We start from the raw sequence: 17,383 nt of genomic DNA, 5'->3' as shown, positions 1-17,383 counted from the left end.
TGGATATTAATAAGGATCCTGCATTAATTAATACTGCACACAAAATATCCCCTCTGAGAGCATGCCTTAATATAGCTTTACCATCTAATCTGTCCCCCAACATTAAAAGCAATGCTCACTGCAAACAGATGTCAAGGTAAAACTAGGAGGAGACCTTATTTAAAACAAATCTAGGGAGTGCATAAAACTGTCACTCTTCAAACTATACAAAATCCTGTCCTCCCTGGTTAATAAATCACAAATCGTATCCCACTGCTGCATTATCAGCCTGTACGTATACACTGGTGATTACAAAACAAGCACATTACATTAGTAAAGCCTTCTGGTCTACTTCTTAAAATACATGCAGGAAAAATAGCTGCATTTTCAGCTACACTTTGCTAATTTGCATACCAATATTTAAATACAGAATCATTTTGGACTGGATTAGGAAAATAGTGCACATATTGGAAATATAATGGAAAATGCACCTAAAATAAAACGTCTCTTATTTTAGCAGGATCTCAAAACATTTAAAGCATTATTAAAACCAAAAATAAAATTATAATGTAATGCAACTTTCCAAATCGGGTGGTGGCTGCATTCGCTGCACTCTGGGTAGTGGAGCAAAGGAGACACTATTTGACAGCAGTATTGTTAATCTGTGGAGAGAGAAGTGTTAAGCTGGGTACACACTACAGCTTTTTTTTTTTTACTCCGGTTGGAGCTGCTGTACTAACCCTGTGAGGTTAGTTCAGCAATCTCCCCCTGCTGAGCTGTTGTGTTCTGACAGGGGGACCGCACCCCCCCCCCCCCCCCCCACCACCACAAAACTCTGATCAGTGCTCTCTGCCATTGGTTAAGAGCGCTGATCAGGAGTCAGTCAGCTGCTGGTTTTCCAGTATGCATGTCTGACACATACACAAGTAAAATGTCCCAAAATTCGGCCTGTGATTGCGGGGCTATAGATGCACTACCATATGTACATAGACTTTACTAGTAAATTAGAGCAGGACTTCTGAAAATATTTTAAAGCAGATACAGCAACTTTTTTTTGCCTTTTGGGATAAAGGGTTTTACATAAATTAATAAAGATGACAACTGTAAGCACCCATGTCATGGTAAAATGGTTTGTCTCTCGCCCTATAACTGCCACTTGAACAACCTGATCTGTTAGAGGAAGTTGTAAAAAAAACAAAAAAAACAAACAAACACACTTACAGCTAAAAATAAAGGGAAAAACGCTTACAAATAGAGCTACCACATCTAAAGATTGGTAGACTTCAGTTCAATACATTTATGTTTTAAAACAGCCTTAAGTAATGCATTATAAGAGGCCATACAAGCCAATTGAAAGAACCCAAATCAAATAGACACTTTAACTTTTATTTAAATGTGTTTACTATAGGAGTGATGGACTGTGATGGGTGAGTCAATGCCTTCAAGCCTGAATTTAATCAAGATTGGCCACATTCAATACAAGCAACTTTGTCACAGATCCCTAAACATTTAATCAATCTGTACACATAGTGAACTGGTACAGGGGCCCTTTGGACCCCTTTACCATTTAAACAGGGGAGACCTTGCTTTAACTCAGGCTGGGTATATGTTCTGCCCTGAAGATATATGGGTAAATTAATAGAGAGTTTGAATGGATCCTTTACTAATCCACTCAAGCCAAAAAGCCAGCCCCAGATGGATCAAATCTTGCCTGGTTTAGCAGGGACCATCTGAGATTCGATCCATCTATGGGTAGGTTGGTTGTACTGAAGACGATCCATCAATCAACTTCAGCACAACCAGCTTGTCAGATTTTCTGCACTTGATCACTGCTGGCAGCTATAGCCTCCAACATTGACCAAGGTCACTGTGGGAGTGATTACCCAATTAACATGAACTATATTGATAGGGGAATCAAGCAATCGTCTTTCCTTCCATCTGTGGTGGAAGGAAAGAAAATTGCATAATCTATGGGCTGCTTAAAAATTCCCCTCTCCACAAGGGCAGGACCTAATAAGAAAACAATGTATTTCTATATGTGGTCAGTTACTTCACCCCATAGCCCACTGCATTCTCATTATTCAGTAAAAGATCAGTTCTTATTGGATTTTAACTACCCTGGATGCGGAGTGATCTCCTTCAGTAAACTATTAAGGAGGTCTAAAAACTCCTTTACTAATATAGCACACACTGCCAAGATAAAGCATGCCTCAGACTTCTAACATGTTCTAAGATTTACCCATTGATGGCAGTGGTCACAATGCCCTAAAACCATTGCGTTATTCAGATCTGTTCCCAAGTATCCACTATTATGTCTCTACTACAGTCATACATTTAAGCACATACATTAAGGCTAATTTTGAATAAAAAACTGATTCCATCACATGTTTAGTTTGTGGGAAGACATTCAAGCACCCAGAAGAAATTCATACATACAGGGGGGAAATATATAAATGTACAGGTATTGTCTTTGTGAAGAATTAAACCCAGAACACCACCACACAAAGCAAGCCTGCTAACCATGTATCTAACATCTATTCAATTCTGCCGTTGTGCTTTTAGGATACTGGCTGATAGAAGATACTAAAACCAATCAATCTGAAGCAATGACATTGATTTACTAGAAGAACAGAGCATTTTCACATTGCTAAGTGAGTTTTTACTTATCTTAGTGAATGAAGTGGAAAAGTGAAAATTCAATTTGCAAAATAATATGCAATCATGTGCAAGGAAAAAAAAACTGAAAAAAAGGGGTTAGGGGCATATAACCCATCAATTATGACTATAGTCCCTGAGTTCTGTAGTGTACAATAGAGATACAGGATTTTCTTTGCACATGATGCATCAATTCAGCTCATTTACAAAACTAAGTCAAAACTGACTTTGCAAAGAGAAGATTCACTTAGTAAATGAGCCAAAATTATGCCTCAATTATCTGAAGTTACTAACTTAAATCATCCAATCATGTGCAAGCAAAAGCCCTGTTTTTTCCCCCTATGTAAATAATTGGGTATTTTTTTGCAAGTATATTTTCACTCTGTTTAACCTTTTTCACTAAGGTGAGTGATAATTCACTTTGAAAGTGAACATGCACTTTTCTGTTGCTAAATCAACCCAACTATGTAGTAATGTATGATACTTATTGGAATGGAAAAAAATAAGTATCGACACACATAGGACACCCAAGATAAGGGGTGATTTTTTGCAATTTATTTATTGTACTGACTAGTATTCCAGAGTTTTTCGCCCTCAATTTCTCTCCTTCACTTGGCTAATGTGAAGTCAGTGCTGGAGGTGAGAGGCAGGGGAGTGGCAAACAGCAGGTGCCTAATGTCTTCATTATCAATGACATCATTGGTTGTTAGAATGCCATGAGCTGGCCACACAGCGCCCAAGGTTGTATAGCTACACAATACAAACTTATGGTTATGTATAACAAAAAAGCAGGCTTGATCCACTTGCTGGCTTGTCGACACTTTTTGGATACTTCGGGGCATTAAGCATTTTTCCAAGGCATCCCTAAAGAACTCTGAAGTCACCCAGGGTTAAAATATGCTGCTTTTACAAAAAATATATATTTATTATATGGCTGCTACTTTGCAAAGTCACAGAAGAGTACTACCCCATATAACTACATTGGGTTGAATACAGTCATTTATACAGGTTCCAGAACTGTAAGTGACACTATTATATTATTCTTTAAGTTAGTTGTATAAAAGAACTGTATACATCCGTCATATATCTTCACATACAAATATACATTTTATCAAGAAACAGTCAAAAAATTATTTCGGACAAGAGATAATGGTTGCCTCCAAAGAGAAGTTGTTTTTGTATTTTCTTATCATGGGAATGGCATGTATGGCCTTCATAATATACTGTACTGATCAAAAGATGCCCAAGTGTGTCTGTGCTATGTTGTTTTGTAGATTTAGATTAGATCTTTTGGGTTATAAAAAAAAGAACAGTTTAAATGAATATATACACATCATCTAACAATGAAAAGGAAAGCTTAAAATCCTTAGCTAGTATAAATATATGTGATATACAAATAAGCCCCATTACCATTATTATTATTATTAATGCTAGTAATATTTTTAAAACTACTGGGTGATCTGCATTGTAGAGTACAAAATGTAAAGCCTCTTACTAAAGAAGCAGGAAGTAGGACAAAGGTACTTTTGATTATATAAACCTTATCATAAAATAATATGACTGTATACAACATCATACTCTCATGCATTGAAACTAGTATTTATTTAGGAAAATATTTTAAATGTCATTGTGCATGCAAATGATTAGCAAGTTGGCAAGGGGAATTAGGCTACGAGGAAAGGTCCATTGCTTTTACACAAATGGTTAGGTCTTCTCACAAGATTAAGGTTATAGAAGGTGATCATTAATGCATGACTGAGATGACAATGGAAATATCCTACGTAGGTTTACTACTTACCAATTGTGCAGTGCTCTCCATTCCAGCCCTGGTTGCATTCACACTTGCCATCTTTGCAGGTACCGTGTTCCAAGCAACGAGGGTGACATGCTCTCTGGTTGCAGGAAGGTCCTGTCCACCCTTCTTCACATCGACATGATCCACCCATGCAGACGCCATGAGAGCCACAGTCAACTGGACATATTTCTATAGAAAGTAAATACAAATGTTAGGAATATGGGTAGGTTAGACATAGAAGTGGTTTGATTTCAATAATTGCAAAAACAAAAACTACCAGGGCATAATAAGGAGGTCAGCCGTTTTTTGTTTTATAAGAGTAACAAGACTACACTGATCTTGTAATGTACACTGTAAAATTTTGAAAATGGGAATATACTTTTGTGTGCATTTATATAAATAAGCCCGAATAGAAAGGAAATCACCAGAAATGGAAACCAATGCATCTGCTGGATATAGTAGAAAAAATAATAATTGAACTACCTATTTTTCACTCCCCAGTCCTGTGGTAAGTTAGATTAACTGGTTCCACGTGGGACTACACACTTCAGATAATTTGTATTGCAGGTAAGCCCTTAACCCACTCTTCAATAGAGATTCTGCCTTCAAGTGATTTATAGCAATAATAGGCTTGCAATGTTAAAGTTCAGGAAAGCTATACTTATATAATCACACATCATAGATGAATGTAATGGGCTTCCATATCATTATTGTGCTATATTGTGACATGTGTGGATTAACCTCTCACTCCCAGGTAAACCCCTATTTTCCAAGTCACAAAATAATATATACAGACAGAACCAGTTCAAAAGCTCATTAAGTATGACATATGATAAGTTATACTGTACAAAAACTGAATTCCTTGTATCTGCTCTGGGGCTGTACTGCTCTCTGCAGTCCTCTTCAATATTGTCTGTGTGCAGCATTACGTGCTGTGAAACTTGCATTTGTCCCGATATCCCAGGTAGCGCTTACCTAACAGACATAAAAAACTATTCACATTCTACATCTCAATCAATTTTGGTATCTTTCTTTGTAAGGAGACTAGTTTCCATGTGTTTTGCAAATGTATGCATCTGGGGCACCTTTTTTTTTTTTAAATGTAATCAGTCATTAGAAAGAGGCTTTTTGCTGGCTGATTAATGCACACTCTATGATTGCCCTTACATATGCACCTTTCTTGCTGGTTATAATATGACAAGCTTTTTGCCATTTTTTTTCTTTGAAGTAAATGTATACTTAATGCTATTCTGACATATACAGTAGATGTCTAGAGGATCAAAAAAATCGATTTCCCTCTTCTAATAGGCTATATGTACCACATACTGTGATTTTCCGATCACATAGATTACATGTTGTAAAAGCACTAAGATTTTTTTTTTTTATCCTAGTTACCAGGCAAGTGGACTCAAATGTTAGTCCACCTAAAACAGATGTTAGTTTTGAGTACTCCCATATGCATATCTGACTATGCTAGAGATAGTTGGTCCATACTGAGGAGTGAGTTTACATCCATGGGCACCTTGTCTGAGCACCAAGAGGCACAGATTATGTTATTTTTAAGGTTCATATTATAGCCAGCTTATGCAGAAGCCTATACTCTGTTTCCTTCCCTACCAGTCCACTCTGCTTCATGCCAGAAGCAAGGAAAAGTATCCCTATGTCAGCTCAAACCAATTATAGTCTGAATTTAAATTGAGGTTGTCTCTGTTGTGACAGTGCTGAGTGCCCGAGTATCATCTGTCAAAAAAAAAAAGGGCTGTTGTGTCAAGCGGGAGCAAGGGGCATGGGTTATGTGATCCCCATATCTGGGACTACTGGGCATTTCTCCTCTCTTCAGGGAAAGAAGGACAACTGAGTACAGGATGCTGCGGGGGGGGGGGGGGGGGGGATCTTTAAAGTGAATCTGTTACTTTGTCCTGAATCAGACAAGCACTGTTTCACCTAAAATTAAAAGATCTATTGGTGGGTAGTTATGTCTTCCTTAACAGTGTTTGCTTGCATTTCGTTAGTGAATTATAGTTCCCATCAGCCTTTAAAAGAGCATATAAATAACAATTGCATTTGTTACAGATACAAATGTCCTCTCCTTTCTGTTCTCCAGAGAGGGTATTTGTGTCATCACTGTCGTCCTGGGGAATGAAAGTCCTTGGAGATTTTCAACATGAACTTGTGTTGTATTTCACTGAAAATGATCATACCATTTTTCTTTGGCTTTTTACAGTATAATATAGGCAAGAATCACCTATAGGGATGCTACATTAACTACTGCTATTTCCTAATTCTAAAAGATAATTACATGTAACTTAATAAGCTCTGTTTTTCCACAGATAATAACATCAATAAAATGGCAAATATAAAACAAAATACAGTTCTTAATTAATAAATTATTAAAACATGGTTCTCAAACTTTTGAGCTTTAATAGTGCAGGCATTTCATTTTTAAATGGTGACCCCAACAGTTTAGAAAGAAAGAGCTTCATATGTGACAGTCACATTTTCTCTAGTGCTGTTGCCTCCAGTTAGTCTTTTTCATTGCTAAATGTTCTCATTCTTCCCAGAAAACCGGGGAAATCCCATAAGGGCAGATTATAGGCATGCCCTTGAGGATCTTTTACCAGGGCATCCTACACATACATACAATAACGCAAGGAGCGGCACTGACGTCATTATAGGAGGTCTGTGCACAGCCGTAGAAGATCCAGACAGGTTCCAGCAGTTTTAAAAATCTTATGTTATCTCTTTTCTATGTGACACCATTGCCTTTTAGGTTCTGCTGGTAAAGATGATTGGGGCAGTGATATCTCATTCACTTGTTTGGTCACAGGTTTGCTATAGAATGATCTGTCTACAACACAAAAAGCATATAAATGTCTTCCAATATGTGCTGCCATTGTCCTCAGCAGGAATCTGGAGACATTTCTCTCTCAAAGGAGTCTGTCAGCAAGAAAACAGAAAAGATTCCACAGCATCAATTGGCCAGGAATGTATTTGAAGGTCTGATGGCACGTCAACTATAGAGATTGCAAACAATGTCCAGTTAAAACTGGCAGAATTGGGTGACAATCATCTGATGTAACTGAAGCTGCATGTGCTTATAACTCAGCTGGATATTCTTTCAGGCAATCATCAAATGTGCAGAGTGACGGGATCAGCCTGTGTACGAGTAACTTAAGCATTTCATGCTGTTGTTTTGAGAATGTCCAGTATAAATATCATTGGTGTTCCTTTTATTTTAAACGAGTGCAGCTACAATGTAGGGGGGAAAAATCTCTTTTCATCTGTATCACTGGAACTGCAGTTTTGTGGAAGTTGGCTAATAAAGCATATAGACTGAATTTTGCACAATCATGCTTTCTAGAATCTATACTAAACTGCACTTTATTCGTCAACCCATTTCTGTCATAGTCCTGTCACCTTTAATACATACACTGAATGCCAGACTGACAATTTAAAATATACCTGGATACATTTATAAAATGTACACGAGTCAATACAGATACAGTGCGATGAAATAAAAAATAAGAGCCTTGATCTGTACATTAAAGCCCCTACTTAGCAATGTGCATCGTGTATAGTAGCAAATGTTAACCAATAACACTTTGGTTGGCAAGGATGCAGCAGCCGGAAGCATTTAGGGATTGAGACTTTGAAGCTGCACTTTGAAAATCGAAGGCATGGAGGTCCATGCGCACAGCACGCCTACAGTCGTCTCCCTTTCATTTGCATTTTACTAGTCTTTTAAGACACAAAAGAGACTAGAATTGTGAAGATGTAGCCAAAGTACAGAACAACCTTTACCTCTTAACCCTCATATCACTTTAAAAACACCAATTTCTGGCTAAGTGTTGTTGGGGATATGGCTATTGTGTAAGCAATATAAAATGCACTGCCAGTTATGCTTAAAATCAATGGTTCTCAATGGGATTGACTACACAATGGGAGGAGTATGGATGTGTACAAAACCTCTGATATGAAAACGTATCTGACACAATCTAGCAGATTATTGCATGTGCACACGGATGTTTATAGCACTGGGCAGCAAAGGCAAGTGCCCCACACCTCCCTCTGGATGCCAAAGCCATGACTGTTTATCTTTTTTTAATTGCCACCACTGCCTGACATCAACTTGGCCTAGTATTTTAGGGTAGAATAGCCCTACTTGCAGTTCCTTTTCCTGGGCTTGAGGAGTACTACAAATGCTCAAACCAATGTACTCTCTGATGGGAATGGGATTCCTACCCTAATAGTTTAGATGAGCTGCACACTATGGTAGAAGAAGGTGCAAAAATGAAAGGGGGTGTAAATGTGGTACAGAGGTGGAATGTGAGGCAGAGGTGGAAGTAGTTTCAACAGTGGAAGGGGTGCAGTTGTGTAAGAGGTTGAAATGGTGAAAGGGGGAGCAAAGGTGTTACACCAATAATAGGAGATGCAGAATTTAAACATGGGGCAGAGGTGGAAAGGGTGGAGTTGTAGAATGTGGGCCAGAAGTGGATGGGGAGATGCAGAGGAGGAAGTGGCTGAAATGGTGGAAGGGAGTGCAGAGGTTGAATGTGTCACACAGAAGTGGAAAAATGTGCAGTAGTGGAAGTGGCTGCAATAGTGAAAGGGGTGCAGCGGTGGCAGTGGTAGAAGGGAATGCAGTCCTCAAAGGAAGTGGGGGGGTAGGGACTACAGATGTGAGTGATCATGAAAGAGGGGTGTGAGGGGGTAAGTGAGCAGAGGTGAACGTGAGGTTTAGAGGTGGTAGGCGAGGGGTGCAGAGGGGAGTAGTGAATAAAGGGTGCAGAGGTGACTGGTAAACAAGGTTGTACAGAGATCAGCAGTGTATAGGAAGTAGAGAAGTGGACAAGGGGGCACAGAGGTGAGCAGTAGATGAGGGGGTGCTGTGATGAACAGTGTACACAAGGCACAGAAGTAACAAGGGGGTGTAAAGGTATGAATAAAACATAGGTTAAAAGGTGACCAGTGGGTGATGAAGGATGCAAACATGAGCGGTAGACTGGCTATTGTTGTGGGGGGTTCTGCTTTGAAGGAGGGGAAGAGAGGCTTTTTCCTTTTTGCTTGAGCTGAGGGGAAATGTTCCCTAGGAAGGGGTAATTTAGCTTGTGGATTAGGGGGTATTTCCACTGGAGAATCTTATTCCTTGGGGTGGAGATGTAAAAAAATAAAAGTTGGGAGATTTCTGCCTAAATATCAGCACTCTGTGCTATGCACTAAACCTGACTTGGACACACACAATCACACCAAAGTCCGACAGATTCGACCATAATGACATACGACCGGAATAGAATAAGGAAGTTCATAGCCAGCAGCCAATAGCTGCCCTAGCGTCATCGTTGGTCTGTCAGACCTGTATACAGATGAGCGGTTTTCTCGATAGGAACTGGTTCCGACGGAAAGATTTGAAACATGTTCTATTTGTAAAGTCTCTCAGAGTTTTTGACAGAAAAGGTCAGATGAAGCCCACACACGATCAAATTGTCCGACAGATTTGTTCCGTCTGAACTTTGCTGTTGAAAAGTCCACTCGTGTGTACACGGCACAAAGCATCCTGGCGTTTTCCTTTCACCATATGAGGAAAGATGCATAATCTCTAGTCCTATGCAACATTTACCAAAACCAGTTAGGTTTTTACACTAGTAGTAAGATGACCATAGGCCTGCTCAGGGGATGTGTCTAAATCACCCCATGTGGCGAAAATTCCCCCTGATGATATTTCACCAAATCACCCCCCCCCCCCCACTGGGGCTCCTAAAAAAAAAAAAATAAAAAAAAAAAAAACTACTGACACCAAAGTCTGCCCCACTGACAAGTACACTGCTCTGCTGACACCATCCACTGCCCTACTAACACTGTCCATTTAATACATTTGGGGTGCACATCCTAATGTACCCTAATCCAACACCTTTGAAGATGACCAAATCTATAAAGCAAACTTAGACTTTTCAGTTCTCTCTGTCAAATCACTTCTGAAACCAGCAGGTTCTGTTACTTTCTAAAAGAACGGTGATGGCTTGATTAACTTCAAAGCTTGAGAATATCAACTTGACAGTGGGAGAGAGAGGGGTTTATTTCACCGGTACCTTTTTTTGTTCCATCTAATCAATTTTTCATTAGGGTGAAGGTGTTTATCAGCTTTTAGCACACAAGCTTTGAACACGATGCGTCAATCTTTGTAATGAACTTATTAATTAGAGCTAATTTAATTCAAGTGGAATTGAAGGTCTAATTAATGGAATGACTGCTTATGAAGATAGAGGAAAGCTGTGTTGATCTTCAACCTAAACACTGAGAAGGAAGTTTTTCTTCCCTCCAGCAGGAGAACAAACCAATTCTCACTATGCTTAGATTTATTACATCATGATTACAGATGTCTGAAGGTCACCTCCTGCTTTTAAGATTATGTGCTTCTCAAAGGTTATGCTTAAAAAGAAAATATACAATCTGTTTTAAAGACAGCATTAGTTGTCTCAATAAAGGCAGCTATAAAAGCTCACATCCATGTAGGTAATGTAGGCACAAGCCTTGTTTACTGTCACTGGCTTCTGCCTGTATATGCATTTCAAACAATATTCAGAGCTCAGCGGAATTAATATCTAATGCCTGGAAGACTTACGCTTAACCCTGAAATGTTTATTAATTTCAGAGGTCTTATAGCTGAACCTGTCAAGGTAGTTTTTATTTCAATTGGATAAGAATACTTTTAATAAGTGTTGCACTGAAAATACCACAAACTGCAAAACCTTAGCGATCTGTACTGTGCTATATGTAGCTGGGAGATGACAGCACTGAGTTTATCTTATAACAAAGGGCAAAGTACAGAATGGTGTTCAGAGTAAGGTATTCCACACGAACCTATAAGCTTTACTCTCTTAATAGAAGTGATGCATAGACGACTATATATGAATGGTTGCTATGGATATCTGCGCTTTGCAAGCCCTTAGTGATCTTTGTACTTCCTTACAGATTATGCCTACAGATGTTGTGTATTGGTCTGTCACGTGCAGTCTTTTCACAATGCGATTCTCAGGAGCTAATCAGTACTATGTCGTTTTACAAATGCAGTGAAAAAGCAGATGGCTGGAGGTAACAGATCTACCTACAGCACAGGCATGAAGGGAACACTTGGTGCCTGTTCATTTCATTTTGCAAACATCAGTTCTATACTTGTTTATTTTGCACAGAGCTATAGAGATATCTTAAATGTGACCTGAGGGTTACATAACTGAAATCATGCTTGGACTTTTGGTTCTTCAGTAACTGTTGGGCCAAAGCTATGCCATATCTGTTATGTTGACTGTAGACATTAGTTAGTTAATGGTCAGCTGCATCTTTTTGGCCAATTTCTGCCCTGAAAAGTAGGACTTAACCACTTGCGGACCTTCTTTTTCTGGTACTACTTGTTTACAACAGTGGTCATCAATCCCATCCTCTGGACCCACTAACAGGCCAGGTTTTATGTAATACCTTGGGGAGATGCAGACTAGAATACTGCAATCACTGAGCAGCAAATGATATCACATGGGATGTATTTCAGTTATCTTGCAAACCTGGCCCGTTAGTGGACCCTGAGGACAGGGTTGATGACCATTGGTCCTCTGGCCAATCCCTACGCGTTACGTCATGTGACTTCTTCATGGGGATGAAGAAGTCACATGACGTAACGCGTAGGGATTGGCCAGAGGACGAACCGGAAGTAGAGTAAGGCGGGAGGAAGTTGTCATTATACCCTCTTCCTGATTGTGCTTGTTTTTGCAATTAAAATGTGAGAGTCTTTACTGCTTTTTAATAAATCTACCTGCGGTTTTTTAAACTACTACACTATGGAAGTCTCCTGTTTCTCTCTCTCCCCCTCCTCTCTCTTATTTTGAGCCATACACTGTGAAATAGAAGTGAAGATCCATTTCACCTATTCTGGAAGCTGGGACTGGCCCTCTAGTGGCGGAATTGTATCATTGCATCCCTCCTTTGGATTGCCTGATGGCTATTATTTATTATTTATTATTTATGAATGAAATAAGAGAATCCTGGAGTTTGTTTGATTTGCTTATTCACTTCGTTTAAAGGTGAGAGTTCTGGGAGCCTTGAGTAGCGGACATTTTATTATTGTTCTATCATTAAACCTTTTTTCCATTTTTTTATATATTTTTATGCGTGCTGTTTTTTGGACTATATTTTTTTCACGGCATTGTATGTATGCACATATTTATATTATTTTGAATTTGTGTATTTTATTTGAGTGGCACGATTTGCGCAGGACCCACCCCTTTATATTCATAAAATGGCGATTGTTGCAACGTCACACATGCATTTGTGTTTTTTCAAACAGAATTTTTTGGGGAAAAATATATTTTAATGAATGAAAATAAAAAAAACTATAATATTATATATATATAAATATTATAGTTTTTTTATTTTCATTCATTAAAATATATTTTTCGCCAAAAATTCTGTTTGAAAAAACACAAATGCATGTGTGACATTGCAACAATCGCCATTTTATGCCCTAGGGGCGGTAAAGAGGATGTTACGCCAAGTAAACAGGTACCTAGCATGTCACGCTTTAAAATTGCGCACGCTGGTGGAATGGCTTAAAAAACGTCATAGGCGACGCTTAAGACGCCTTTACAGATTATCTGTTTAGCGTTATAGAGGTATAGCAGCAGAGTTACTGCTCTCGCTCTATAGTTTGTGGCAATACCTCATGTGTGGTATTTACATGTGCACGCACGACTTATGAATGCATTTGCTTATGTGCGTGAGCATGGAGGGATGGGGGCAGTTTAATTTTCTTATTGACTGTACTTATTTTTACACTGCTGTCATGGCGTCACTCCAGGCCTCCAAGGCCGTAGAGACGGTCACAGAGTATCTACTCTTTGATCACCCATAAGAGGAGCTGGCCGCACTGTCAGATCATTTCTCGGGTGGAAACGGTAAGGCCGAGGAACACTTGCAAGCGGCGGGAGGGGAAAATCCCCCTTGCTTCAGGAAGCATTCCAGTGGCTCATGAGCCGTTCAGACTGCTTTCATGAGAAAGCCAGCCACTGGCTTAAAAAAAACACGATACCGGGGGTTATGCCTGATATAAACCACTTGCAGACCGCAGCGCATATATACTTATTGTGGTCGGCAAGTGATTTTAATTATGGCCTGTTTAGGGCAATGAAGGAGAAGTATACAGGCAGTCCTGGATCCAAGGAGAACATTTGTTGTCAAGCAACGTTTTCTTCATTGTTGAATTGCTTTAATTTCAAAGACTGATTCCAATGTCTACCAACTATGACTAAGATACCACTGTCCGAAAGGCACAAGCAATTGCTATTTTAATATTTGCTATTAAAGCAAAACTTTACTCTTTAGAGATCAAATTCTTTTTCTCCACTTTAAGTGGGTGTTCTGTGCAGTCTAAAAACGGAGACTGTTATAATTTATATCATGTATATTAGCTGGCTTTTCTGTCTATGGGCACCTTTAGTTCAAATCTGGATGATAAACAACAAAGGATATATAGTTCTGGAATATAGGAAAAAAAATGTAAAAAAGGTGCAGTAAGATTTAATTTTAGTCATTTTTGTTTATCTAGGTGGCACAAAATATCAACTATAAGCTCCAGTAAATGCAAATAACGTTTTTTTTTTTCCCGTGACTACGGTAGTTACAAGTTAACATACTGCCTGTCTTAACTTAGCATACACATTCTTCGTGACTAGTACATTGCCAGTTATAACTTAGGACAGCAAGGCTTATTGAATATGTAACTAACTGCTGATGCATCATGTGATGCATACAATTTCCAGGATGAATTTATGCTATAGGATTAAGGAAATGGCATCATTTTCATAATGTTACATGCTGTAGGCTATTTCCAGAGAGTTCTGATAGTGGTTCTATTCTTCCTTCCTTCACAGCTGGTGAATTATAAACCAAAATTAAGGTTTTCTATTGTATATAAATATGTATACAGTTTTATAATGAATTTTGAATATGTGATACTTCCCCGAGATGCCATTAGTTCGGATGGAATTTATAATGCAACAGTCTGGCAGCTGAATGAAGAAAATATTACAAAAACACAGGGCTGTATTCATTATCTATTAATGAATTTGTTATGAAATTATCAGACAAATGTCCTTATTGCCTTCATGAGTAATGATGGTGTAAGGGAACAATAGACGATTAATTTAGTTGGAAATCAGTAATTTTGGAGTACATAATTGTACAGCATTTTACAGATTTTTGGTCAACAATAAACTTTACAGAATTTTACAAAATACAGCCAATGCTTACAGCACTGTAATTGCATTGATGAACAAAATACTTGGATTGAAGTCTATTGACCTAACGTGTTTCTCAATTGCTGGAGGAAACCTATGTAAAGGCAAGACACAAACTCCAGGAAAAAAATTCTCTATTGGTAATTGAAGCCCATCTGCAGTATCATCCCCCAGCACCCTCAATATTCCTTCTTTCCATTTATGTTAAGTGTGTCCAAACTTTTTTTCAAAGAGGGCCAGATTTGATGAAGTGAACATGAGTGAGGGCCGACCATTTTGCCTGACATTCTTTGAACTGCTAAAATTCGCTCTAAGTGTGTTTGTCCGAGCACTATTACACTGCCCACAAGAAAGAATTATCTTGCCATTGTGGCTGTGTGTGATGAAGAGATGAGCTCATGCATGTTATTTGGATAGATATATCTTTTGTGGCCCCAATGAATCCCTGAGCGCCGCTTAGGACCAAGGATTAGCTCAGGCGTGTTATATGGATATACCGTATTTATCGACATATAAGACGCACCTTCACTTTAACCACTTCCCGCTCACCGGCCGTCAAATGACGGCTGGGCGGCGTGGCTCTCATTCTGGGTGGACATAATATGACAGCCCTCCAGAATGACCGACCTTGCGCGCCCGTAGGGGCACGCATTGCAGTCATTGGTGGTGTGTCAGTCTGACACACAGCTACACTGATCTCGGTAAAGAGCCTCTGCCGGAGGCTCTTTACCATGTGATCAGCCATGTCCAATCATGGCTGATCATGATGTAAACAGGAAGAGCTGCTGATTGGCTTTTCCTCACTTGAGTCTGACCGACACGAGTAAAGGAGAGCCGATCGGCTGCTCTCCTGATGGGGGGGGGGGGTCTGTGCTGATTGTTTATCAGTGCAGCTCCCCCTCAGATGCCCACCCAGGTCCACCAGGATGCCTCCAGGACCACCAAGGATTGCCACTACACTGGACCACCAGGTATGCCACCCTAGACTACCAGGGAAATGCCAATCAGTGCCCAGGCAGCTGTCAATCAGTGACCATCCCCAATGCCTGCCAGTGCCACCAGTGATGCCTATCAATGCCATCTATCAGTGCCACGTATCAGTGCCCATCAGTGCCGGTGTTTTGTCACATATGGCGACCCATCACATTTGGTTTCCCAGCTGGACTGTGCATGCTCGACACCGCCATATGCGTTCCAACACTGTGCCGATCTGCACTTGTGCAGAATTTTGTGCTCACACCCCTGAGTCCAGGTTCAAGCCCTACCATCCAAGTAAACATAGAGTTAGATTATAATTATGCCGTGTGAAGCAAGGCCATGCCTGAAGCGTGACAAGCGAACAGAGACTGCAAGGGGCCCTGTGTTGGAACGCATATCGCGACGTCACGCATGTGCAACCCAGTGGGTAGCAAAATGTGATGGGTAGCCGAATGCGATGTGACACCGCCTATCAGTGCCACCCATAAGTACCCCTTTCAGTGTGCATCAGTGTCACCGATCAGTGCCCATCAGTGCCCACTAGTGCCACCCATGAGTGCCCATCAGTGCCACCTATCAATGACCACCAGTGCACATACCAGTGCCCACTAGTGCCACCCATCAGTGCCCAGTGCCTCCTATCAGTGCCACCCATTAGTGCCGCCTACCAGTGCCCATCTGTGCCTCCTATCAGTGCCGCCTATCAGTGTCCATCAATGCCGTCTATCAGTGCCCATCAGTTCCCATCAGTGCCACAACATTGGTGCCACCTCATCGGAGCTGCCTTATCAGCGCTCGTCAGTGCCGCCTTATTAGTACCCATCAGTGAAGGAGAAAACTTACTTATTTACAAAACTTATAATATATATATATATATAAATAACAGAAGATTTTTTTTTTTCAAAAAGTTTAGGTCTTTTTTTATTTGTTTCGCAATAAAAAAAAAAACGCAGAGGTGATCAAATATCACCAAAAGAAGGCTCTATTTGTGGGAACAAAATGATAAAAATTCTGTTTGGGTACAGTGTAGCATGACTGCACAGTTGTCATTTAAACAGCGACAGCGCTGAAAGCTGAAAATTGGCTTGGGCAGGAAGTGGGTGCAAGTGCCTGGTATTGAAGTGGTTAAGAGGGAAGTTTCAGGAAAAAATATAATGTTAAATAAAAAACTGTGAAGCAAAATAAGAGTCAGTGCCCATCAATGCAGCCTAATCAGTGCCCACCTGCAGCCTCACCATTGCCGTGAATGCGGTGTCACCATTGCCATGAATGTGGCCTCGCCATTGCTGTGAACGCGGCCTTACCAGTGCCATGAATTCAGCCTCACCATTGCCATGAATACAGCCTCACCATTGCCATGATGAATGCAGCCTTATCATTGCTGTGAATACAGTTTCTGAATGCAGCCCCGCCATTGCCTTCAGTGCAGCCTGATCGATGCCGATATGTGGCCTCGGAGGGGGTGGGACAAGCAGCGACAGGTTACATACAGGAGACTTTCCTGTTTACTCAGCGACCTCTTTAATACAAAGTCCCAACTCCTATTAAAGACAGAAAAGTTGTCTAATGGCAGCGCAGGAGATGGGACTTCCTAGTAGAGGCTGCCAATTAAACAGGAGATTTTCCTGTATGTAATCTGACGGCGCTCGCCCTGCCCCCTTCCTGTCCCCTCCGAAGCAGCACCAATAAATACGGT

The 17,383-nt window shown here is 40.2% G+C and overlaps 1 protein-coding gene across 16 annotated transcripts in view; it reads right to left on the bottom strand.

The window, feature by feature from the left end:
• TENM3 (teneurin transmembrane protein 3) overlaps nucleotides 1–17,383 on the bottom strand; it is a 1,601,892-nt gene that overhangs the window by 224,523 nt on the left and 1,359,986 nt on the right. For all 16 annotated transcript variants that reach the window (XM_077477263.1, XM_077477264.1, XM_077477253.1 and 13 more), the window contains one exon: nucleotides 4,433–4,618. In XM_077477263.1, the coding sequence (XP_077333389.1) occupies nucleotides 4,433–4,618 (186 nt within the window). The remainder of the gene's footprint in view (nucleotides 1–4,432; nucleotides 4,619–17,383) is intronic.

Source organism: Lithobates pipiens, unplaced genomic scaffold, assembly GCF_037356315.1.
Source record: "Lithobates pipiens isolate NorthernLeopardFrog02 unplaced genomic scaffold, aLitPip1_a1.2 Scaffold_13, whole genome shotgun sequence".
Taxonomy (NCBI): Eukaryota; Metazoa; Chordata; class Amphibia; order Anura; family Ranidae; genus Lithobates; species Lithobates pipiens.
Note: the sequence above shows the minus strand (reverse complement) of the source record. Positions and strands in the feature narration are given on the sequence as shown.